Source organism: Piliocolobus tephrosceles, chromosome 16, assembly GCF_002776525.5.
Source record: "Piliocolobus tephrosceles isolate RC106 chromosome 16, ASM277652v3, whole genome shotgun sequence".
In the NCBI taxonomy this organism is placed as follows: Eukaryota; Metazoa; Chordata; class Mammalia; order Primates; family Cercopithecidae; genus Piliocolobus; species Piliocolobus tephrosceles.
In genome coordinates this window covers 70,281,082-70,307,111 of record NC_045449.1, presented here as the reverse complement: position 1 = coordinate 70,307,111, position 26,030 = coordinate 70,281,082, and the positions used below count along the sequence as shown (strand labels likewise).

The 26,030-nt window shown below is 55.1% G+C and overlaps 2 protein-coding genes across 2 annotated transcripts; one reads left to right on the top strand and one right to left on the bottom strand.

Moving 5' to 3' along the window:
• Window positions 1-11,674: 11,674 nt before the first annotated feature.
• On the bottom strand, window positions 11,675-12,346 carry PRCD (photoreceptor disc component). Its single transcript, XM_023212086.1, has 3 exons — window positions 12,273-12,346; window positions 11,914-11,982; window positions 11,675-11,753 (listed from the first exon to the last, which is right to left on the bottom strand). Exons 1-3 carry the CDS (start codon window positions 12,344-12,346, stop codon window positions 11,675-11,677), a joined length of 222 nt encoding a protein of 73 aa, XP_023067854.1.
• A 2,439-nt stretch (window positions 12,347-14,785) lies between these two features.
• On the top strand, window positions 14,786-25,157 carry CYGB (cytoglobin). Its single transcript, XM_023212103.2, has 4 exons — window positions 14,786-15,096; window positions 20,842-21,073; window positions 21,390-21,553; window positions 23,895-25,157. The coding sequence occupies exons 1-4, from the start codon at window positions 14,954-14,956 to the stop codon at window positions 23,926-23,928; spliced, it is 573 nt and encodes a 190-aa protein (XP_023067871.1). The 5' UTR covers window positions 14,786-14,953; the 3' UTR covers window positions 23,929-25,157.
• Window positions 25,158-26,030: the final 873 nt, after the last annotated feature.

Genomic DNA, 26,030 nt, shown 5'->3' with positions numbered 1-26,030 from the left:
GCTAACACGGTGAAATACAAAAAAATACAAAAATACAAAAAAAAGAAAATTGGCCGGGTGTAGTGGCGGGTGCCTGTAGTCCCAGCTACTCGGGAGGCTGAGGCAGGAGAATGGCTTGAACCCAGGAGGCGGAGTTTACAATCAGCGGAGATCGCACCACTGCACTCTAGCCTGGGTGACAGAGCAAGACTCCATCTCAAAAAAGAAAAAAAAGTGAGATTTAAAAAAGAAATCTTATTAAGTCATTTTAAGTTGGGTGTTCTATTTCAGTCAAATCATCCTAAATGATATCTTTTAAAAATAATTGTTCCCAGAAGAATAGATCATGGCAGAATACAGAAAATGAGCTGATGTGTGCAAGTATCCTTTCTGAAGTAATAACAGCTATGTGTATATGAAATGTTTACTCTGTGGCAGGTACTCTGGAAGCACCTTTTATTCACTGTCTCATCTGATTCTCACGACAGCCCTGTCATTATCACCGCCCCCCCCCCCCCCAACCCTTCTCATTTCGCAGCTGAGGAAGTCAAGGTGCAGAAAGGTTAAAGGAATTCATAAGTGAAGCACTGAGATCTGAACTCAAACAATCCAGCTAAAAACTCATGGTCTCAGCCACCATGCGTGTTGCCTTAAGAAATTACACTATGACAGTGGAACGTTTTTGCTTAACTCCGGAGACTTTAATTCACCCACCTAGAAAACTTGTCATGAAAACATAGAGGATTTTTTTTCCTGAGAGTTCTTACGACCATGAAACAGTGTTGCAAATCCTGTTCAGAAATCTGGGACCATGCAGATGACCAGGCAGATGGAAGAAAAGTAAAAATATAAAAATAAAAAACAAAACCTGGGATCAATGCTTTAAATTTTCACCTAGCTTTAACTTTCTGGAGGAGGAGAAATAGAACACAGACCCTATGCATTGAGAATAGATGGCGTTGGAGTTGTGGATTGTCTGTGCTTGCCAAACAGTGTCCAGGAAGAAAAGCAATGCATTTGACTTCCCTGCTTGGCAGAGCTACTGCCTCTAGAGTATTACTCAAAAATTGATTTTTTTAAAATAAAAATAAATGAATTTGTAGACGATATAATGTTCCATGGATCTCTTCTGTTATTTCCTGAGCATGTCTCTCCATGCCCAGAAACCTTGCCTTCTCACAGCTGTTGCATAACCTTTGCTTGTAGTGGTGTTTGTTCCTGTTGTCTTGAAAGTCCCTTCGCTGCATTCTCTTCCCTGCTCAGCAAATTCCAGCTTCTACCTCCTCTGCGAAGTTTTGACTGAGATGCTGCAACAATTCCCGAGCTGTTTCCTCGTGGCACCTTCCTGGTGGCAGGTGGATTAGCACATTGTCTGCAACCCAGGACGACCTGGAGGAAAGTCCCAGCTCTACTGATTCTAACTGAGTAACCTTGGCAAAAGTCACCTCACTTCTCTCTGAGTCTTATTTTCTCATCTGTAAAATGAGGAGGAGGAGGAGCATCATCCAAACATCACGGGACTTCGTTAGGTCAGTGCTTCAGAGCACTTAGCACAGCGCCTGGCACAAGGTAAGCACTTGATAAATGGGAGTTTGTGTTATTTCAGCATACTTTGAACACTCATCCCACTGTTTGATGATGATTTGTTTGCATGTCTGGCTTTTCTGCTAGAGGATGAGTAAAACAAGCATCAATCTTCATTCTTGTTTTGTTTCTAACTCTAAATTATCTTTATTCTGGTGTAACTTACATACAATACAGTATAACCATTCACAATGTATGGTTCAGTAGTCCAATAAGTGTATAGACCCATGTAACCACAATCCCAGTTAGGATTTAGAACATTTTTGTCACCTCAAAAGCACCTTCTTAGGTGAGGTGCAGCACTTCGGGAGGCTGAGGCCGGTGGATCACCTGAGGTCAGGAGTCCGAGACCAGCCTGGCCAACATGGTGAAACCCCGTCTCTACTAAAAATACAAAAAATTAGCCGAGCATGGTGGTGGGCACCTGTAATCCCAGCTACTTAGGAGGCTGAGGCAGGAGAATTGCTTGAACCCAGGAGGTGAGGTTGCAGTGAGCCAAGATTGCACCATTGCACTCCAGCCTAGGTGACAAGAGCAAAACTCCATCTCAACAACAACAACAACAACAATAAAAAACCTTCTAGGCTGGGCACAGTGGTTCATGCCTGTAATCCTAGCACTTTGGGAGGCCGAGGCGGGTGGATCACTTGAGGTCAGGAGTTCAAGACCAGCCTGGCCAATATGATGAAACCCTGTCTCAACTAAAAATACAAAAATTAGCTGGGCGTGGTGGTGCATGCCAATAATCCCTGCTACTGAGGAGGCGAAGGCTGCAGTGAGTTGAGATCGCACCACTGTACTCCAGCCTGGTCGACAAAGTGAGACTCCGTCCCAAAAACAAAATAAAACTTCTTACCCTTGCAGTCAACCCCCACGATATCTAACCCCAGCCCCAGTCAACCACTGATGCCTTCTGTCACTAACAGTCGGGTTCTGCCTGTAGAATTCCATGCACATGTCGTCATCACACAGTAGCTGCTCTTTTGTGTCTGGCTTCTCTCAGTTGACCCATGTCGTTGGCATCAGCAGTTCATTTCCTTTTCATTGCTAAGTATTGTTCTATCTTAATATATCTCAGTGTGTTTATTCCCATGTTGAGGAATATTTGCATTGTTTCCAGTTTGTAGCTATTACTAATAAAGCTGCCATGAACATCTCTGCAGTCTTTTTTGTGGATGTAAGTTTTCATTCCTCTGGGATAACTTTATAAGAAACCGCCATGCTGGTTTCCTAAGTGCTTGTAACACTTCACCAGTCCCCAGCCATGTATGACAGGGTCACATCTTGGACAGTACTTACTATGGTCAGCCTTCAGCTTTAGCCACTCTGGTGGGCAGGTAGTGGTATGTCATTGGGCTTTTAATTTGCATGTGGAACATCTTTCTTTCCCAAAGTGCTGGTATTACAGGCGTGAGCCACCACCCCCAGCTGCATGTTGAACATCTTTCTATGTATTTTAGCTGTATGTATATTTTTTGTTGTAGTGTCTATTAAAACCTTTGCCCGTTTTTCATTAGGCTGTCTTATTATCGAATTGTAAAAGTGCTTTATGGGCCGGGTGCGGTGGCTCAAGCCTGTAATCCCAGCACTTTGGGAGGCCGAGATGGGCGGATCACGAGGTCGGGAGATCGAGACCATCCTGGCTAACACGGTGAAACCCCGTCTCTACTAAAAATACAAAAAACTAGCTGGGCGAGGTGGCGGGCGCCTGTAGTCCCAGCTATTCAGGAGGCTGAGGCAGGAGAATGGCATAAACCCAGGAGGCGGAGCTTGCAGTGAGCTGAGATCCGGCCACTGCACTCCAGCCTGGGCGACAGAGCAAGACTCCGTCTCAAAAAACAAAAACAAAACAAAAAGTGCTTTATGTATTGCGGATACAAGTCCTTTCTCAGATTTTTGTTTGGCAAATATTTATTCCTGGTGTTTCCAAGAGCAGAGGTTTAATTTTGATGAAGTCCAGTGTATTGATTTTCTTTTCTGGTTAGTGCTTTTTGTATCCTGTTGAAAGGACCTTTCTTTCTCCATTGGATTATCTTTGCTGCATCTGTTTTTGGATTCCATTGATCTGTGTGTATATCCTTACGAATCTCACACTGTCTTGACCTCTGATTCTGTCTCCTCCTCACCTTAGCAAAGCCACTGTGGTCCACTTGGGTTTCCCCTCCCCAGGGCACAGTCAGGGAACTGTCTCCAGGCAGAAGCTGAGGCAGTCATGGGGTCACTGTCCTGTGTGCTGCCTGTCGTCAAGTGTCTGTTTCTTATATCTTGCCCAGTTTTCTGGTTGTTTGTGGCAGGTCTTAATCCGTTTCCGGATCCACAGTCCCTGGCACACAGCACCTCCAGACACAGTTCATTATAGTCGCTTTCGATTGGGAAAGTCAGTGGGGCTCCCAGAGAGCTTCTGGTCCATCCCCTTCATTTTACTAAACAGCTCTTTTCCTGAGGAGATCATTAGTCCTTTACGTCTTCACTGCAGCCCACCTGGGCTTGACAAATATTTATCAAATGAGGAAACCAAGGTTCAGAGAACAAAAGGTCACAGGGACAGGCAGGGTTGGGCTGGCAGAACTAGGCCACCTAGGCTGCGGCCTTCCTATAGGACCAGCTGGCAGGGCAGGGTCTGTCGCTCCTCGAGTGTCACTCCTGACACCTGACACAGGGTTTGCACATTGCAGGCTCCCAGGACACACTTGTTAAATAAATGACCAAATTAACACATTAATTTCTTTTAATGCTTAGTTCAAATGGCTTCTGCCTCTGCATATGATATTGTGTGTGTGTATGTTTGTGCATGTGTATGTTTCTGTGTGTGTCTGTGTGCATATGTATGTGTTTATGTGTATCTGTGTATATGTGTGTGTGTGTATCTGTATGTTATGTGTCTATATGTGTATATATCTGTATGTGTGTGAATGTGTATGTGTGTGTGCATATGTGTGTATGTCTGTATGTGTGAATGTGTGTGTGTGCGTATGCATGTGTATCTGTAATTGTGTCAGTGTGTGTGTGTCTGTGTGTACGTGTGTGAATGTATATGTGTATGTCTGTGTGTGAATGTGTGTGTGTGAATGTGTATGTGTATGCATATGTCTATGTGTGACTGTGTGTATGTGTGTCTGTGTATGTCTGTGTGTATGTATATGTGTGTGAATAGGTATATGTGTATATCTGTGTGTGTGTGTCAATGTGTGTGTGTGTCTGTGTGTATGTGTATGTTTGTATATGTGTATGTCTGTGCACGTGTGTGTGTGAATGTGTGTGTCTCTGTGTGTGAATGTGTGTGTGTGTTCACGTAGGGATAGGATTGGCCTCTCCTACCCAGGCTCACAGGCTGAGTCTGTCAGTAAATTTTTAAAAATTTTCTCAGCCCCCCACTACAGTCGTAATCCCCACTAGGGGGCACATGTGTCCCACAGAGAGGGTCTGTGCTCCTTAGGCACAAGGACTGGCTGCCAGCTGTCAGCGGATCCCCCTCAAAGCCACCTCCTTGGTCTCCATGCCCTGCACCCTCCCCTTGCAAAAACAAATCAAAACAGCCTTCCTCACCAGGCTCCCGTCTCCAGCTGGGCTGCTAGCTACCGTCCTGTCCTCTCCCCAGGGCCCTGCCCCTGGCTGAAGGAGGCAACAGACTGGCAGTGGCAGTGGCAGTGAGTATGGGTGATGACCTCGCTGTCTGTCATCCCTGCCAGGGGCACCACGTCCTCCCTGTGGAAGACTGGGGGATCCTAAAGGGGCAGTTGTCCTCGCCCCCTCACCTGGCAGGCAAGAACCAGCCCCTCAGGGCCCAGAGTCTGGTCTGCCCTTGAATGTGAGTTCCTGAAGACAGAACAGTGGTGATGACCCTGGCCAACACCAGCCCACCTGCAAAGGCAGGGCAGGCAGGCCCACAGCCCCATTCCTTGTGCCTTGTAGACAGGTCACAACCAGAATTTCCTCACGGCCCCCAACTCGAGACTCGGCTCCCTCTATCCCAAGCTTTGGCATCAAATTTCCCAGGCTTAGGTCCTGGCTTCGCTGCCAGCTATGAGTGACCTTAAGCAAGTTTGGTGAACCTCACTTTCCTTATTGGATAAATGATAACCGTTCCTGCCGCATAAATGAAATAGTGCGTAAAATACAGGAGCTGGCACGGTGCCTAGCACATGGTAAGCGCCCAATGCATGTTAGTGGTTATTAATCATATGGTTAGTATCATCATTATATTAACATAAGCTTCCGTGCGAACCATTTTGATGTTCTTCTGAGGTTCACAAAGAAGCATTATCTTCTAGCTGTAGGTCTTAGGCTTCTTCCTAACAGCAGAGGGGCTACGGGAGCCCGAGGAACCAGCAGGGTTCGCTCTCTCGCCATCGTGCCTGTCTCAGAGCGGGCACCGTGCCCTACCCATCTAGTCTTGGCCCAGCACCTCTGCTGTTTGCCCTTGCCCAGGACTGTCTGCGCACCCCCCCACACACACACACAGCCAGACACACACAACCGCACACACAGCCAGACACACACAACCACACACACACACAACCGCACACTTGGAGTGGATGGGTGCTCCCCAGGGTGACATCTACACCCCAGGGTGACAGTGGACAGCCACAGCTGTGGTGGCTACTTCCCTCGCTCCCACCACACCCCCGCCACCTCATTAGTTCCCTGGTCATGCTCCAGTCTCCAGGAGAGACTGGCAGCCACCCTGAGCCTCAGTCGCAGGAGCAGCACCTCCCTGCTCCTGGCTGCTGCCCTCAGCCGCCCTGCAGCTCCAAGCAGCCTTTCCCTGTCACTCAGGCTCCCCCAGCAGAGAGATTAACATTCACACGGAGGAAGGCTCCACAGCAGGGCAGCACCTCCCATCTTGTCAAGGAGCTAAGGTTCATTCCGGAAGCAGAGCCAGCTGGGAGTGGCGGTGTCCAGGTCGAGGCCCCACTGGAGATTGGGACATGGTTCTGGGCACAGAGAGGTAGAGGTGGTCTTCTCCAGTACAGGCTTACAGGGGCTTCCCCACCCCAGCAATGCCACCCTCTGCCATCCTCTAATCTGTTGCAGAACTACTGGTTGCCCAGCTCTGTGTATGTGGAGAGACAGCAGGAAGGACCACAGAGTGAGGATGTGAGGAACTCCAGCCATCCTGAATCTACCACTGTTCAGTAATTTACAGTTCAAAGCGGATCGTGCCAGCTCACATATATGGGACACTTACCCAACGTGCATCTTCCACGCGTTATCTAATCAACCCTTACAACAACTCTAAGACACAGATACCAGTAGGATCTGCATCCTACAACTAAAGAAACTGAGGCACAGAGGTGTTCAGAAACCCAGGCCACAGAGGTAGGATGTCCTGGTGGAACAACGTTCACACCCAGGAGCTCTGACTCTGGACACCTTGCTCTTGGACTCTGTTACTGCACAGTAGCCAGCACCCTGGACCAGAAGGGACCCCACCCTTTGCCTCAGCTCTCCCTCTGTAGTTGCCCTTTATTTGCCCTCTCCCAAGCCGCTGAGCACGCCTGCTCCCATTCCCAAGCAACGGCTCTTTGCAAGGAAAGGGAGGAAAAAGGACTCAGCCTCCGTAGGGACAGTGTCATAGTCAGGATTTAAGCAATTTCCCCATTTGGAGGTCCACCCTTGCCCTGAGCTTCACACTAACCCCTGTGATGGGAGCCAGTGGACCGAGGAAGGGGCACCCAGGTCCCAGGAGCCTTCTGTGGGGCGCTCTAGGCTGAGAGAGGCAACTTTCTGCAGCAGGAGCTGCAAATGTACAGATTGCGCAGAGAGCCCAGGGGTGGGAGAGGCCCCGGGAATAAGAGGCGAGCGTGGGCTGGGTGTGCGGGGAAGGTGTAAACACAATCTGCTCCCACCAAAGCCAGCCTGCTCCCTGGGGGAGACAGCCCCCCCACCCAGCCCACATGGCACCCCAGCTGCCCAGGCAACCTCCAAGCCCAGGCAACTACAGCCCCTCTGGCCACCAGCAGCCCCTTCCTCCCTCTTTCCCGCCCTTCATCTGGATGGGATCCCTGGAGCAGCCACCGCCTCTGATGCAGGTTCTTGGAACAGGGCTGTGGAGGGGCGCTGCCCTGGGGAAGTGCATCTGGGCCATGAGCCAGCTCCATGACCTTGGCCTGACAATTCCTCACACCAGTGGAAGGAGATGGGCAACTTGGAAATGGCAGCAAGGATGAGGTGGCAGGAACATGGCAAATAGATTAGAGAATAAATGCAGATAGGATCGGGGAACACAGACTGGGTCCCAGGAACAGTGCCCTCTGGCCCTCAGCCTGACAGGCCTGTCACCGGGAAGGCCGATGCCTCCAAAGAGAGGGACAGGCTGACAGGAGCTGAGACAGACGGTCACGGGCTCACGGCCTGGGTCAGGCTGGCGCTGTGGCTTTGCCTCTGCAGGCTCCTTCCCTAGTGTGACTTTCCCCCTGCCTCCTGCCTGCCCTACTTTGAGAGGCTCCCACAGAACTGCCTTCGCACACATCCCAGCCAGGCTCCCCGAGGTACCAGCAGCCCCTCCCCAGCGGGGTACACCTCCTCCCCCACCCTGAGCACCTCCCCAGCGGTTCCCTCTCCTCTGTGGCAACCCTCACCCTTTCCCTTCCCTCCCTTCAGAGGCGGAGCGGCAGCTGAGGTGCTGCTGTCTAGAGAACTCCATCTCCTACTGCCTGGAAGTCAAGGGCAAGGGCCAGCCAGGCAGAGACAACGCCACTGGGCTGGGAGGGGGCTGGCTGGGGAGGAGAGACGTGTGTGCACAGAGGCACAGGGGGCTTTTGAAGACTAATAGCTGTGAGACGTCGGGAGCAGCTGCCTGCAGGGTCTGCGCCTGGATCTGGGAGCAGAAGCGGAAATCTGCTTTTATCTCTGCTCAGGATCGCGCAGGATTGGAAAAAGAGAAATGGCAGAGCAGCTGGGGGCAAAGAAGGCAGCCGCCGGGACTGAGCATCAGCAAATTGACAAAAACAAGTGTCAGGCTTTTTCCTTCCCAAACGCTACTGCCCGTTTGGAACACATGCGCTCGCGCGCATACAGAAAACACATTCGGAGGACAAGCTGTCAGTTGCTCCGATCCAGCTGCAGGCAGACATGTCACAGATCCAACTGGCATTTCTTATTGATAATTTCAGCAGAGCAGCCAGTGACAGGATGAGCTCTGGGAACTGGGGAAAGGCAAATGACACAGAGGCAAGTGCCGCTGTGGCAAACTGACACCAGCACCTCGGACCACAAGCGGAGGCTTAACAGAATAGCTCCTGGGCTGACAGGCAGTCAGCCAGGCCAGCAAACCACTCCCAACCCCTGCAAACTGTGTTGGGTTCCAGGGGGAGGCCGCCTGCCGTGGTGGGTAGGAGCGTGGGCCCTGCAGCTCCAGTGTGAGGCTGGGAGCCTCCACTTCCTAGCTAGGTGACGTTGGGCAAATTATTTCACCTCTCTCTGTGTTTTCCCATTTAGAAATTGTGGATAACAACATTACCAGGCTCTGTGGGTGACTGAGGATTAAATTACAGAATGAATGGAAGCCCTTGCTCAGTAAACGTGAGCTATCAGCTGTCCCTTGCTCCTGGGGTCTCCTCGCTCCTTATTTATTCCTACCTCTTGCCTGGGCTGCTGGCTGCCCCAGAATCAGCCTGGTGGACCCAGCAAGTCCCTCACCCTAGGTTTTCTCAGGCTTAGCAGTCCCTCAAAGAAGCCTCAGGAACTCAGAGGGAAGGAAGCCCGTCCGAGAACAGTGAGCACATCTGCTCTTTCTGCCAGGCCCGGCCAGGTCCTGCTCAGGAGCCCATACCCAGGGCCTGGGGGAAGGGGAGACTGGTGTCTACCTTCTCTAGTGCTGCTTCCCCCCATTCTCCCTCTTGCTGCTGCTCCGGCTCCCACAGCATCCTCCTGGGGTAGGGGACGAACCAGGACCCGAGCTGAAACAAAACCAGAACAGATCAGCACTTCTCTCACACCTGGGGATGGGACTTGCATTTCCGAGTGGATGTCCCAGAACACCGCCTCTCCCTTGGACGTCCTGCGACACTGCCCTCATGCCCCAGCATGACCACCTCGCCATCCCCAAGCCTAGAAAATATGGTCAAACCACACCTGGTTCTCTCCAAACTAACCCTTGCCCCATGGCCTGGAACACAACAGGCTCAAGGTAGCAGCCAAAGGCACGAGTCCATCTGCCTACTTTGAACCTCCATCAGTGACCACAAGAGCTGAACACTGCCTGCTATCCTCCCACACGGCCGGGCCTTGCCTATTTCTTCCTGCCTGCCCCCAGCCTTGCCCTCTGCCCTCCCCAGCTCCCAGCCCTGCCCTACCTGCCTGGGCCAGCTGGTCCCAGTCTCTGGGCCTGAGCCCCACCTGCAGAGGTGAGGGCTTACTTCAGAGGTCCTTTCTCCCTAAACAGAGGAAAGCACTGGGTCAGGATTGAAGGGCACGATCTTCCCATGTTTCTGACTCTCCTCTTCCTCCTCCTCCCATCCCTATCAGTTCACCCCAATATTCAGGGGCAGGACCACCTAAGGAATCAGTTGGCATTTAGGACAGTGTGACTGGAGAGAAATGTCACCCCCACTGCCAGCCCTCCACGGCAGCCACCATCGGCAGGTGGTTCCTCGATGTCAGACCAATTTTTCCAGTTAACTGGGTCCCAGGGAGTTAATAGGCAACTGCTTCCTTCTGGCTAAGTCACGCCAGGCCTGGCCTGGCCAGATGGTCCTCAGATTTGGCCTTTTCTCTCCTGCCAGGAGGTCCAGGTCCATTTCATGTAGAAGAGACCCTGCGTGGAAGTCAGGGGCCTGAACGTCCCGCATTAACCACAAATGAGACAGATGATCGGGAGCAAGCCACCTAAATCTCCCTGTCCCTCCGTTTCCACAACCATTAACCAAAGATTAAAACTACATGTCCTGCCAATCCTCTGTGGTCACTGAGCCTTCCGAGTGACTTAATATATAAGAAACCTCTGGAGAAAACTAAAGCACAGGTCCCGAGCATGAAACAAGACAGCTGCTAGCATTTATGGAGCAATCACTCTGCACCCTCACCAAAACCTCGCAACCACTCTGTTATTAATCTTAGTTTACATATAAATAAACGGATTGTTTTTGTAAATTTCCCCCATAGTCTTTCCATTAGTAAGAGGGAAGCCAGGATTTAAATTATCCCTGCCCAACTCGAGACCTGGGCTCAATAGCGTGGTCCACTTAGCATTTGAGGGCCTCCTATCAGGGGAGGCCCAGGGGTGGTCATTTTAGCTGATTTAACTAGTGATATCAATCAGGTTCTATTATGATGATCCCAGCTGGCCTATCGAGTTGAGGTGTCGCAGAAATGCCGCCATTTCCTGTGCAGGCCCAGGGCTTCCCATTGGGCCTTCTGATCATCAGAATCTCAGGACTCAGAATCCCAGGACTCAGATGACAGGAGTCAGAAAGACTGAAGTTCTCTCGGTTGCCAGTTTCCGCATATCTAAGGGACACATTGCGGCAGGTCCCCACTCAGACATGGATGGTCACAGTACCCGCCACCTGAGTCCTCCCTGTGTGGAGACACCCTCCTACCAGTGGGCCCTGACCCAAAGATGTCATCGGATCTTTTTTACTCTTTGTTTCACTGGGAGCAAAAAAGTCACTCTTCAGACAGGTCTCCCATGCCAGGTGAGTCCATAGGCACAGAAGGAACCGTTCATGCACTGGAACTTCATAAAGATTTGCTGATTTTTTCCAGTGTTTTGTTGGGATAGGCGCCCCTATCATCAAACGACACTGGGCACCCAGGGAAGGAAAAGTCTGGAAGTTCCCCCAACTTCACCCCCTAAAGACCACATGGCTGTAGCCTAGGGAAGAGTTAACTTTCTGGCCACTGGAGACAGCGTCCTGCCCGCAGGGGCTACCCAGCCAATGGCACTCAATGCTGATGATGTCATGCTCCTCCCGCGCCTTCTATTGGGGACTGGACAGCGAATCCTGCTGGAGGCTCAGGCAGCGGAGCCGAGGCGGGGCGGGGGCAGCGGAGGAGGAGGGGGAAGGGCAAGGAAAGGCGAGCAAAGCCACACAGAGCTACTCCTGCCTCATCCCTCCCTCCACTTCCCTGTGCCTTCCGACAGAAGGTGCTCCCGGGGGACCGCCCCTTACTGGAGATAGAAAAACAGCGGCTTTGGTCCAGAGGAGCGGGCTCCCATTCCCAGTCGCAGAAAACAGACATCCAGCCTGCCCACCAGGCGGACAGGGAGCAGGGTGCCTAGGGCAAGGGCCAGGATACGGTGCACGCACAGGCGCGCAGACAGGCACACACGTGCACCCCTAGGGTTGCACAGCCGCAGCTTCCTTGGCAGCACTCTCTCTCCCCCAGCCCAGACTCCTGCCTTACCTGCCTGAGGACTGAGGGTCCGCGTCCACGCTGCTGCCCCTAGCTGCCCCATCCACCTCGCTGGGCTCTCTGTGGGAGGCAAGAGTAGGCAGGAAGAGCTGTGGCTGTGCCCAGTCCCTCCCTGTCCCTCCACAGGTCCTGGCCGTATTGGGCTATGGGACTGGAGGCTGCAACTAGAGCCTTTAAGCTGTAAGTTCCCCTGCTCTGAGACTGAGCTCTCAAGGGTTCCTCAAAATGCCCTCCCAGCCCCCCTGAAGGTCCAGGCAGCCTCTGCCCACCTTCAGCTTGGTGGCAGCCCAGCCCTATGGTTCCCCCACCACCACCACCAACTGCCAGCCATAGCCCGGTCAGTTTCTCACGGTTGGACTCGGTTGGCAAATCGGCGGCGCCACAGCATGGCCAGGGTGCTGAGCAGGAAAAGGGTGGTGCACATGGCGCAGCTGCCCCATCCCCTCCCAGACCAAGTCTGCAGAAGGCCACAGGCGAGGGGCCAAAATGGCCCCAGCCAGCTCTCAGGAGCCACTGCCCTCTGTCCTGCGGTTCCTGCTGGGGATGGATTAGGAGGCTCAAGCTGATTAGTGGGTCACCGGCCGTGACCTTGTGAGGACTGATTAAGCTCACTGGGCCCAGGTTCTCCCCTCCAGCGGTAGGGTCAAGGCGTGGAGTGTGGCATTGAGCACGTATTCGGGGTGTCGATCTGATGAGACTGGGCCTTGCTTGCAAGGAGCTGCCAGTCTAGACAAATGTGCTGTCAAGTACAATGACTGCAGTAGAGTGACCCAGGAGTTATTCAAGGCGCCTACAGGGCACTTTCAGAGTTGCAGGCATCAGGGCAGGGTTTAAAGAGGAGCAAGAGCGTCTGAATTTGCAGTGCGCAAGGCAGAGGAGCCCTCAGACAGAAGATGCTGCCGAAGCTACTGACATGAAAGCATGGAGCATCTGCCAGTAACTGCAAGGTGAGTGGAGGTGAAGCAATGACGTCACCGTGGAAGCATCAGGAGAGGAGGAAGAAAGGGGAGGGATATTTGAGAATGAAGCCAGAGAGATAGGGGAGACTCAACAGTGAAGGGCTGGCAGTTTTACCCTCTGGACAATCCTCTCCAAACTTTGCTGATTACACACCCTCTTCAGTAAAAGGCAGGATTCAAGTGTGCATTTACAAAATAGATAGGGGCAGCCACTTACAAATTATAGGCTAGACTACTATACAGATTCATTCCTACACCATACGACTACATTACATTTGCAAAGGATGAGATATAAAATTTCTCCTGTTTTCTTTCCACATCCCAAGGGGACCTGTTGGGCAGCCACTTGGTCACACCAACTTTGGGAAACTGTTGGGTGTGTATGTGGAGCATGGAGCCAGCCATGGCTGTGCCGAGACACGGGTCTGGGAGTGATGTGAGAATCTGAACCCACCCACTCCCCTCCACCCGCTCCAAGACCCCCAGGAGGCATTAGATATTCCTGCCCTCAACAAGGGGGAAGCAGTGTCAGAGGCACTGCCCCAAGGTCCCCCAGGCACCTGAACGCTGAGCTCCCAGGAAGGGCCCAGGCTGCAGCTGAGGCTGGCCAGGGTGAGTTCTCCTTGCCTCCCCCGGATCTTAAAGTCAGATTTTAAGAATAAATACACGAACCATAGCGAAAGCGCAGAGCCAACCCTTAGCAATGCTCGGGCAATGGGACATCAAGTCTTGAGCGAGGACAAGGGTCACCAGGAGCCTGAGTGACATATCTTCCTGACACTGCCAGGCCCTGTCTGGCCTCAGGCTGCCCCCAGGACTGAGCAGCCGCTGCAGGGCAGGCACCATGGGATTCTCCCCCAGCTCTGGCCCAATCTCACACTGCCCTGGACAGGGCCCACCAGGAGGAAGGATTTGCTTCCCCCAGGCCCAGAATCGGGTCCTTGGTCTGGCTGAGGTGTCCCCAGCGGCCTGCGCCTTCCTCAAGACTTTTCGACCGCCAGGTCCTCTCTGCCCTATCCGGTGCGTCTCCGGACTTCCTCCGCCACCAGCTGGGCCACAATTCAGGGCAGCGCCTGGTTCTTGCCTGTCCGTGTCATTCATAAGCCACGGGGGACTTCTGGCCGCCGCCGCCGCCGCGTGCGTGCACCAAGGGCATGGAGGTGCTGGGGGGTAGGAAAGGGGGGAGCAGGCCTCTGGCGCCCGAGGTCGGAGGTGCGCTCAAGTTCCGACAGCCGGGGCGGGGGGCGGGGGGCGGTGGGCGGGTAGGGGGGACGAACCCCGTGCTAACCCCTCAGAGCCTGGGCGTCCAGAGCTGTGGGAGTGGCGCTGCGGCCCCCAGCTGCTGGCTCGGGGGCTAGGGGAGAGGCCCGGGCGAGGGGAGCCCAGCTCGGTCCGCGGCGGCCGCCGGAGGGGCTCGCATTCGCCCACACGGGCGGGCTGGCGGTCGGCCTCGCTGCGAAAGCTCAGGAGTGTTGGACTTTTAAGTCAGTTCCCCGCCGCGGGAAGGGTCTGCACGCGCACACGCGCGACGCCGCAAGCATTGGGATCCGGGACCCAGAGCTCCCAGCCCGCGCCCGCCCCGGCGCACTCCTGTGCGGCCCGCGCCGCTCAGCGCCGCGTGACCGCCCATTCCTCCGGGGACCCCCAGCGCCCCGGCCACACCTACCCGAGCCCCGCCCCGCGGTGCAACTCCGCCGTGGCCTGCGGGTGGGCGGGCGGCAGTGGCGTCGCCCCCACCCCGCGCAGCCTTCACCTTGCCGGCATTGGCTCACCCACGCGGGGCTGGGGGTTTGGAGCGGATTTGTTTTTTTAAACATTTTCCAGCAGACCACATCCCCGCCCCCCTGCTGGCGGTCCCCCGCCCCCCGCACATATACCCTGCACACACGCACGCACACACACACACACCCGGCGCGCACAGACACACGCTCCCTCCCTCCGCGCTCTACCCCTCGCCCGCCCGCCGCGCACGCAGCCGGCCCCGGCTCCCGGCGCCCAGCGCCCCGCGCTCCGCGCCCCGCGCCCCGCCACCGCCGCCGCCGAGCAAAGCCGGGCTGGGCTTGGAGCTGCTCATGGAGAAAGTGCCAGGCGAGATGGAGATCGAGCGCAGGGAGCGGAGCGAGGAGCTGTCCGAGGCGGAGAGGAAGGCGGTGCAGGCTACGTGGGCCCGGCTCTATGCCAACTGCGAGGACGTGGGGGTGGCCATCCTGGTGAGGTAGGTGTCGCCTGGCCCGGCCGGGCCCTGGGCAGGGAGGGCGGCAGCGGCTCCGGGCAGAGGCGGGCTGGGCCCGGGTCCGAGCTCCAGCGCCACCTCCCCAGCCGCGAATGGGGCCGGTCCGAGGTCGGCGGGGCAGGCAGCCTGGGGCGCCTTGGGGTGAACGAAGCCTTGGTTGAGCCTTCCCTGGCTCCGGCGCGGTGCTCACCAGGAACTAGGAACCAGATGCAGGAGAGCACCTCGGTCCTCCTCCTCTCCCCAGCCTCAGAACTCCTTGCTCGGCCAGGGACCCCAGACACCCAGCCAAGCTGTCAGACACACACATTTTTCTGGCCTTTCAAAGGGAGTAGCAGGGGCACCCCATTTTAGAGATGGGAAAACCGAGGCTCAACTAAGAAGGGGGACAAAGAGGAGCAGACCCCTGTCTCCAGCCCGGATTCAAAGCCTCTTGGAAGAACAGAGAGCAAAGAGCAGAAGTTGAGAAGGAAAGCACGGGGGTCCGGTGTTCCCAGCTGCCCTCTTCCTGCTGGAGGGCATGGGCCAGCAGGAGCTCCCAGGGCAGGCACAGGTGAGTGGAGAAGCAAACGGTCCCCTAGGATACAATCCCTGCTGAGTTAGGAGGGTGAGGAGAAGAAAAGAGAAGCTTCAGGAGACCAGGCCTAACCCTAAAACCCCCCACCTAGGGAGGAAATGCAGTGGTTTGGGCTTAGGGGTCATTCAGGCACCACATGCCCCCGAGAAACCCACAAACAGAGAGCATCCCGTTCTTCACACACCTGCGCATAGAGCACACACACCATCCTCATAGAGGTGATGTGTCCAAGCCTCGAAAGCTAGTCACTGACTCTAGCTACAAATCCATGCTCTCTTCCCACACGTGCTGGTCCCTGCGGGTGCAGGCGGAGGAGCCCCAGACCATACTCACCCTCAAGCCCCTGTTCTTGGCAGAGGAAAGTGGTCAAATCTAGGCCAGAGTAGGGCAGCCTTGTCATGTGCAGACGGGGTGAAGCCTCGCTCTGGAAGGGCAGCTTTAGTTCATGCCTGACTCCCAAGCCAGCTCCATCTCCAGCTTCTTCTCCCTGTGGCCTCTCCCAAGCCTGGGACCTATCCAGTTCTACCATGATATGCCCTGATTCCAACTCAGAAGCAGATTTTGGAGGAAAAACAGCAGGAAGCCCTTCTAAGGAGTTACAGGAGTGCTCCTGAGGATAGGGCAGCTATCTCAGCAGCCCCCAGGCCCAGCAACACAGCTGGGAGTGGCAGGAAGCTAAGAGGGACATTGGGATACTAGGGCCTCAGACGCTCGGAACCACCGATCCCCACACGTGCTGGCACCCACACAAGGACACAGTGGGTAGCAGAGCCACAGATGCGCCAGACTGCATCCTCGGAGGGCGCCGTCAGCCGCGTGTCAGCACCTGCAGCCCACCTGCCTCGCATGCATCTGGCACACTCATGTGTCACCATGAAGAAGTCTGGCAGGGTCTTCAGGACCTTAGAGGTTTTCTGTCCCAACCCCTGCCATGTACCTGTGCGGATACGTGGAGGAAGGGCTCACCATCCACATCTCGGGGCACCACTGACCCTCCCCAGGAAGGGGCCCAGGGAAGGGCAGATGCCAAAGGGGAAATGAAACACCGAGACCAGGGCCATGTCTGGGCAGTCCGAGTTTTCAGCACGGATTTCTTTCTCTATACCCCTCTTCCAGTTCCCTGGGCTGGGGGCCTGGGCCTGGGCTGGGGGAGGTCATTACCAATGGGCTCAGTGCCCAGAGTAACCCCTCACTACTCTGACTCCACTTCTGTGTGGACTAGAGCCCAGCCCCAGGACAGCCTGGCCCAGCTTTGTCTCAGCCACTCCCTGCCAGCCCAAGCCCCACAGGGCTTTGCTTTCCTTTTCTCTCCTCCTGTCTCTGTCCAGGGCCTGGTCAGTGGGGAAAGGGGAGGAAAGGGGGATAAGGGCTCCTGAAGGTCCCTCCTCAGATCCTAGGCCCGTCAGTCTTGACACAGCACCCTGTCTTCCCACACACAACGTACACATCCTCAAGGTCACGGCCCCAGCTGCAGCCCTCTGGCCAGCGCTGTCACCTCTGCCCTCCCCACTGCGCCAGGCCAGTGCCATCAGCCCTTATTAGCCTGCAAGGCAGGAAGGAGGCAGCTGCACCTCCACATCCCCAACCTGGAGAAGTTGCCACGTTGATGGGGGTGGAGGAGGCGTTGCTTTCGGAGCCTGAGGCAGACCCCACACTTCCATTCCCTGCCAAGGAGGAGACCAAGAGGGAACACCCACCCTCCCTCCTGGTTGTAACTCTGACACCTTCCTCCTCATACTCAGGCCTATTTCAGGCTCTCTTGGAAGCCCAGATGTCTCTGGGAGCTGAGAAACTCCCCAGGGCTGGCTGTGGAGACTCCTCCCTGGCAGCACAGGCTGAGATCCGGAGGGTCTCAGGTGGAAACATCTCGGAGCCAGGAGGAAGGAGCCAGGCACATGGGCCCCAGGGGCCACAGAACCATGGAGGAGGGTCTGGGTGGGGGCTCCCTGAGACTGTCATTCCTCAGGGCCACAACCCGGTGGTGGGTGTTGAGGCAGGAGACACCTGGTTACCAGGCCACGATCCCCTGGTACAGCTGTCTCCAGGCAGTGTAGGGAAACTGTCAAAGTAGGGCCTGCCTGGGCCCTTTCCTGGCGCTGCCATCTATTTTGTTGGGCAATCTTGGACATCAATTCCTAATTCATAGGATGAGGATTAAAACAGTACCTGTCTCAGGAGAGAACTGCAAGGATTCGTGAGGTCATACAGTAAGTGCTCAATAAATGTTCCCTGTTCTTTCCTCATCAGTAAAATAGAAGTAATACCTGCTTAACTGTGGCAATTAAATACAATAACAGGCCGGGCACGGTGGCTCACACCTGTAATCCCAGCACTTTGGGAGGCTGAGGCAGACAGATCACTGGAGGTCAGGAGTTCAACACCAGCCTGGCCAGCATGGTAAAACCCCGTCTCTACTAAAAACACAAAAATTAGCCAGGTGTGGTGGCGGGTACCTGTAATCCCAGCTAACTTGGGAGTCTGAGGCAGGAGAATCCCTTGAACCCAGTAGGCAGAGGTTGCAGTGAGCCAAGATTGCACCACTGCACTCCAGCCTGGACAACAGAGTAAGATTCTGTCTCAAAAAGAAAAAAGAAAAGAAAAGAAAAGAAAAAGTACAAAAACATTGTAACACATCAGGCAAATATATATATATCATTGTTAATATTTTGTGTCAGGGTCTTGCTCTGTCACCCAAGCTGGAGTGCAGTGGTGCCATCAAGGCTCACTGCAGCCTCCAATCCTGGGCTCATGATGCGATTGGATCTTCCTGCTGCAGCCTCCCAAGTAGCTAGGAGTACAGACGGGCACCACCACACCCAGCCAATTTTTTTCTTTTTTTCTGGAGACAGGATCTCACTATGTTGCCCAGGCTGGTCTCGAACTGGCCTCAAGTGATCTTCCTGCCTTGGCCTCCCAAAGTTCTGGGATTACAGGCATAAGCCACCACACCTGGCCTTTTATTATTATTATTATTATCATTATTTCTTTTGATTCAGGGTCTCACTCTGTCACCCAGGCTGGAGTGCAATGGCACAATCTTGGCTCCCTGCAGCCTTGGCCTCCAAGTGATCCTCTCACTTTAGACTCCTGAGTAGCTGGAATCAAAGGTGTGCACCACCACACCTGGCTAATTTTTTGTATTTTGTAGAGACAGGGTTTGCCACATTGCCCAGTCTGGTCTCAAACGCCTGAGCTCAAGCAGTCCACCCGCCTTGGCGTCGTAAAGTGCTAGAATTACAGGCGTGAGCCACCGTGCCTGGCCATATCATTATTTTTTATTGCAATTGTAAAACCTCCAAAGTTTGAGATGCTTGTTTAAGTCCAAATTGGGTTTTTCACATTTGTCCCCCATTACAGTGCTTCTCCAGAAAATTCAGTGTATTTTCAAACCCATCGCCTCACGTGTCCTCACCCGTGTATCCATGAAGCAGTGAGCGCAGCCCTCCTGTCGCCCTTCTGCAGACAGGGAGCTTGTAAAGCAGTTTGCCCAAGATCACAGTTGGCCTCTGGGAGGGGCCCTCCTGAGTCTCCACAGAGACTGTGCCCTGGTCACTGTGCAAACTTCCCCCGCCAATAGCAGCTCCACCACCAGCAGGGACGACCCGGCCAGATGCCCTCTCCACATCTGTTCTAGCCCTCACATCTGAGACTCGATTGCTGGCCAAAGGGCTGCTTCCGCAAATTATCAGCTCTCTCTGATCACAAAGGGGACACATGAAGGGGCAGAACAACCTGGAAGAACAGGTCCAGGACACTCCATAAATTTTCTGGGGATTCACTTAAGTTATGTAAGTTCTGATTGAGTCCGTGCCCATGTCTCACATGATATCCAGCTTCGACAGGGAGAGGAGGTGCAAAAGTCATTGTTGGCTGGGCGTGGTGGCTCGCACCTGTAATCCTCACACTCTGGAAGGCTGAGGCAGGTGGATCACCTGAGGTCAGGAATTTGAGACCAGCCTCCAACATGGTGAAACCCCGTCTCTACTAAAAATACAAAAAATTAGCTAGCCGGACGTGGTGACGGATGCCTGTATTCCCAGCTGCTTAGGAAGCTGAGACAAGAGAATCACTTGAACCCAGGAGGCAGAGGTTGCAGTGAGCCAAGATTGGACCACTGCACTCCAGCCTGGTCTCTACTAAAAATACAAAAAATTAGTTAGCTGGGAGTGGTAACAGATGCCTGTAGTCCCAGCTACTCAGGAAGCTAAGGCAAGAGAATCACTTGAACCCAGGAGGCAGAGATTGCAGTGAGGCAAGATTGCACCACTGCACTCCAGCCTGGACGACAGAGTGAGACTCCATCTCAAAAAAAAAGCTGTTGTCATTTTCCACACTGCAGTGCCCCAGCTAGGGCAGGGGGTCAGAGGGTGCGTGAGAGCCTTGGGATCCTGTCTGACAGGCTGGAAGGAGGGCAGGGAAGGTCACCTGAGTGGTGCCAATGGCCTTGGGGGCAAAGCATTTCGCCTGGGCCATTCTGCTCCAGGTAAGGCATGTCTGACACAGAAAAAGGGTAGTAGAAAGGAATGTGGCTCACCCGAGGAACATTTTCCCAACGGTAAGTAAAGCCACTGAGCCAGGACTGGGATGATGCGAGTATAGTGGGGAATGTGGACATGAGTTTGAAGAAGTGGGTGGGGGACAGTTCAGAAGTCTGGAATGCCTGGGTAAAGAGTTTCGCTGTGGCAGACAATAGGGAGCCATTGAATGTTTTCGAGCATGAACATGACTTCATGAAAGCAGTATTTTGGGAGAATCAGAACAGTTTCAGACCAACTGGAGAGGATTTAAGTTCAGATCAACTCATGATTGCAGAACCTGAGCTCTTACCGTCTCAGCTATGACTAGAGCAGGCCCTGAAGAGGGTATAGAGTTTGGGAAGGAAGCAAGAAGCGAGGAAGACAGAGGCCTGGGAGAGGAAGCCACCAGCCTGGGCAAGCCTGGCAGATAGACACAGCTAGACTTGGTAGGGGCAAGCCGGCTTGGCCAGAGCGAGGAGGGTCTATGCTGAGGTCTACGGATGGTAGTGAAAACAGTGATGGTGCAGGGGTTGGGGAGACTGGGGTCCACTTCTTCAGCCCCCACTATCCTGGCAGCTTCAGGGCGGGCCCGAGGCAGCTTCCAGCTTCAGCGACCACCCCTGTTCCTCTTGCCAGGTTCTTTGTGAACTTCCCCTCGGCCAAGCAGTACTTCAGCCAGTTCAAGCACATGGAGGAACCCCTGGAGATGGAGCGGAGCCCCCAGCTGCGGAAGCACGCCTGCCGAGTCATGGGGGCCCTCAACACTGTCGTGGAGAACCTGCACGACCCCGACAAGGTGTCCTCTGTGCTGGCCCTTGTGGGGAAAGCCCATGCCCTCAAGCACAAGGTGGAACCAGTGTACTTCAAGGTATGCACCCTGATCTGCTGCAGAGCCGCCACCGCCCACGCTTCATGGCCATCTGCAGCTCGCAGGCTCTGGGAGGGCTCCCTGGGGCAGCAGAGGTGATCCCCTGAGTGGCTTCGAGAGGGAGGGGCAGTGCCCGGCAGCAGGATGGAGGGGCTCAGTCCAGGGCAACCCTTGTCCTGAGAGCACTGGGTTCCAGAGCTGCCAGACTGTTGTGTTAGGAATGATCCTCTTGGCCACACATGGGGCGGAGGGGCCTGGGGGTAGCGGGACGCAGGGTGCCCAGGCATTCACTCCCCCTTCCTCCCTTTGCCCCCAGATCCTCTCTGGGGTCATTCTGGAGGTGGTCGCCGAGGAATGTGCCAATGACTTCCCACCTGAGACGCAGAGAGCCTGGGCCAAGCTGCGTGGCCTCATCTACAGCCACGTGACCGCTGCCTACAAGGAAGTGGGCTGGGTGCAGCAGGTCCCCAACGCCACCACGTGAGGAGGCGGGTGAGGGTGGGCTGGGCAGCCTCCCCGCCATGTCTTCTCCTGTCCCCGAGGTCTCCCATCTCTCCTGGGGCCCTGGGGTTGACCACCTGGGCAGGCACACTTGAGGCAGGCCAACTCTGGGGTCTGACATGTAAGAACAGGAATAATAGGAAAAGGCCTTCAAGATGGCTCCCCTGTGACTTCAGGCTGTGCAGAGCCATGAGCCCTGAGCAAAAATCCTCCCAAAGAGCCTTCCCCTTCCCTAGAGCCAGAGAGTGCTCAGAGCACCCAAAGCCACAGCTGCCCAGGCAGAGAGGCACCAGAGGCTCCTGGCGGGAAGGTCCGATCGTCAGGCTTAGAGGCAACCCAGGCCAGCCCAGCCACTTCCTCCCTGGGTGCCAATCACAAGGGGCTGTTTTTCCATCTCATGCCGACCACTGCTGCTAAATGCCCTCTGCCTCAACAGGGCTAGAGCCAGGAGGATCACGAGGACACATACACACACACATGCCCCAGCCCACGAGGGAGCTACATGGGTGTCACTCACACGCACACAAGCAAGGGGATGTTTACTTCCAGGCTGACCTGGAGGCTGGGCTTCCAGTTCTGGGCCCAGGAGGTGGCTCAAGGAGGGTGGCCGGCCTCTGTGACTCCTGCTGACTCGGAGGTGAGGGGAGGGCTAGCCCCCAGACGTGGCGGTTGGGAACACTCAGCGTCCCCGGACCCCCAAGGGGAGGCTGACTCTGGGAGCTGAATGCAGAGGCGGAGGCAAGGCTGGAGTAGGAAGCAGTGAGAGGAGCGGAGGCGGGAATGGGAAGCAGAGGTCAGCTAGCAGCCCAGGACACGCGTGGTAGAGAAACATTCCCAGCAGTTTCCCATGGAAAAGGCGGCGTCTCCCGCCGAGCTCCGCATGGGCCCCCAAGACTGCCGGCCCTCCTGTTCACAGGCACAGCTCCTGGAGGAGGTCCCCTGAGGGCAGCTGGGGACGCCAGGCCTCCTGCCCTTCCTGCTGCTGACCACACTGGCCCCGGGCTGGCTCCTGCTCCCCTCCCCCTTCTCCCATCAGCACCACCCCAAGAGAGTGGAGTCCTCGGGAACTGCTGGCTGGAGCCAAGCCAACTCCAGATGTGCACAGCTGGGCCCTGGCCTGCCTGAGACCTGGGAGTCAATGGGAAACAAGCAGATGTTGGCCCACCAGAGGAGGGCACTGGCAGAGCGTGGAGAGCTGTGGTTGCCTCCTCACTCCCCATAGCTGTCACCCAGAGGGTCCCGGGAAAAGACAGGGAAAGAGGAGGGGAGGGGGCTTGCTTGCCCTCCCACCCCTTTCCCCAGGCAAGCTCTGCTGCCAAAGATGAGTTTGTTTACAGCCAGGACACAAGACTTCCTGCTTCCAGAGAAAAGGGCTTTTTTACAAGGGCCAAGAGGGACTGGAAAGAGAGCTGGCTGGGCGCGAGCTCCAGTGAATCAGAAACACATGGCCCAAGTTCCCCAGCACGCTGCCCGTCCTGCCCTCCCCACCCTGCCCTAGGGACTAAGATCTCTCCAAACCCCAAACATTTGGAAACTGCCGAAGTCTCCTCCTCCGCCCACTTCTGCTCCTTGTGGACTGAATGGAGATGGGCTACCGTGGAAACTGACACCCCATGGGGGTTAGCTCCCAGCCGTCAAGTGGTGGGGTTGCCCCGCATCCCTTTACATTCTCTAGCCCACCCCTAGTGTCCCTGGCCTGAGCCTGCAGAGCCTCTGGCTGCCAGGGTCCCCATGAGCTTGAGGGTAGGACAGAGTTACAGAGCAGAGTCGTAGAAGGCCCTCGCCCAACTTCTCTTATCAGGGAAGCAGGGGTGGGCCAGGCGTCACCGTTTATTGAGCTGTCTCTGCTCCAGGGTGTGCGCCTTTGCGTGGGTGGGGGCGGGGGGGGGCACGATGATTGCAGTGGGGGCTGTGTGTACCGAGAATACGAGAATACAGATGGGTGGCCCGAGGAGGGACGAGACAGGCCCGACAGAATGCGCCACATTTCAGAATTAATGGAAAAAGAGCTCACATTGGTATGGTGCTATGCAGTTTGTGAAACACTTTTTTACCCAGTTTGTCACAAGACAGACATTATTCACATTTTAGAGAAAAAGATCCGGAGCTCCCATGGGCCAGTAGACTTGCCTGAGATCACACAGCAGGTTCGTAGCAGGACAGAGACTAGAACTTGGGTCTCACGGTTGCTTTCAACTGCACTGTGCCGGCTCTCTTGGCAGGAAGTGAGCCTCGCCAGCCCCAGGTCCTCCCCCTTTTCCCCAAGGGTCCTTCCCTGCCTCTGGTAACGTATGTCCTTCCCTTCCTATCTCATCCACAGCCCACCGGCCACACTGCCCTCTTCGGGGCCGTAGGACCCCTGCCTCCACCCCCCTCCCTGGCAGCACCTTGAGCAGAAGGCCGAGTTCTGAAGACCCTCCTTGACGCTCCATTTCTGGGTGCCAAGGAAGCTGGAGGAATCCCTGACTCAACTTCCCCGAAGGAGGCCTCTGTGGCGGCCACGGTCCCCCACTGGAGCTGCCGGGAGGCGGCGCTGGCTGCCTGGATGCTGACCCCAGCGCGGCGGGCAGGGTGGGGGACCCTTCCTGCTCGCAGAGCGGGGCCCACTCTTCTTAGCTTTTCTACTCACTGTTAGAGACCTAGCTGAGCAGCTGGCAGGAAGCGGGACAGGTCTAGGAGACCCTTGGGGAATAAACCAGCCCCGTTTCTATCAGCCCAGCCGGCATGCAGGTCTCCACATCACCATCTAGAGTATCACGCACACATCTACCATATATACAGATATATTCTATATACGAGCTATATATAAATATATATATATACACATATATATACACACGTACATATCTAGAATGTGTATCCACGGGGCCCAGAAGCCTCGGTTTGGCCCCCACCTGTGAGTGGGGCAGGGAGCTGTTCCGGTTGTGCAAAGAACAGAGTGTTCTGGCAAAGAGGAAATCCCACAGCAGCGCAGAGGACCTGGGCCTGGAGGGGTAGGGCTGGGGCGACCCGGCTTGGCGGCAAAGCCCAGCGCTTCTCAGACCAGCTCCCCACATTCCTGAATTCCACTTCCAGGCAGAAAGGAGTGGGCTCCCCCTGCTCCCTCAGAGGAACTGACTCACTGACTGCCCTAGAATGGGCAAGGGCAGAGCGAAGTTCTGGATGGGATGACCGCACTAGTGGAGGGGCCTCCATCCAGAAACCTCCACCGCCAGCTCCACCTGCCTTGGCCACCAGGGTAGCCCCGGGGAATCCGGGCTGCTGGGCAGCAGGTTGGCGGGACCACATGCCTGGGTCTCACCCTCAGCCCCGAGGGCCGAGGGCTTTCCCCACCCCCCTATCCTCCTGGCCGGCAGTCGGCCCTGTCTATTCATGTGCTCCAGCCTTGCCAGGGGGCCCCCATGTGTGCCCCTTGGTCACATGTATCGTCTCCAAGGATGTTTTGCTGCTGTGGCTACTATGCCTGTGTCCCCTCCTGGCCCATCCTCATCTTCATCTGTGTAACTGCCTGTCCTCCTTTTCTAGTTTCTGATGTTTGTAACCAGACCCAGCTGTGTCATTAAACAGACCTGTTCTTGCTGTACCTGTGCACACTCGTGCAGTCTCTTCCTGCCACCTGCCCTCACCTCTGTCCCCCATCCCTGGTTCTGGGCTCAGGCCTTTTTCTTGAAAGTCCTCCCCTGACCTCCCACACCAAGGGCACCCCATCCCCTGTCCCACACCAAGGGTGCCCCATCACCTGTGTCTCACCTTTGGCTCCCCCTGGGCTTCTCTCTAAATTGGGGATTAAGATTGCTGTGGGTTCCTCACCTGGTTCATCAGGAACACAGGGCTGGAAACTGGAACTGGGGTTTTGTGGGGGCTGGGGGAGGTCAGCCTTGTTAAAAGGTCAGGAGGCAAGGCCGGGCACGGTGCCTCACGCCTGTAATCCCAGCACTTTGGGAGGCCAAGGCGGGCAGATCATTTGAGGTCAGGAGATCAAGACCATCCTGGCCAACGTGGTAAAACCCCATCTCTACTAAAAATACAAAAATTAGCGGGGCATGGTGGCGCGCGCCTGTAGTCCCGCTACTCAAGAGGCTGAGGCAGGAGAATCGCTTGAACCCAAGAGGAGGAGGTTGCAGTGAGCCGAGATAGTGCCTCTGCCTGTGTGACAGAACAAGACTCCATCTCAACAACAACAACAACAAAAGTCAGGAGGTTTTTAAGGTTTGGTTCTGGAAATCTCCTCCCAGGAAGGGTACAATAGGGAGGAAGGAATCAGAGGTGAGATATCCACACAAATGGGCCCTGTTTGTCCCAGTGCTTTAGTGATAGAGCCAAGGATTGAAACTTGACCTGCTTTCTTTTAGACGGAGTTTCGCTGCTGTTGCCCAAGCTGGAGTGCAATGGCGCGATCTCAGCTCACCGCTGCCTCATGGGTTCAAGCGATTCTCTCGCCTCAGCCTCCCAAGTA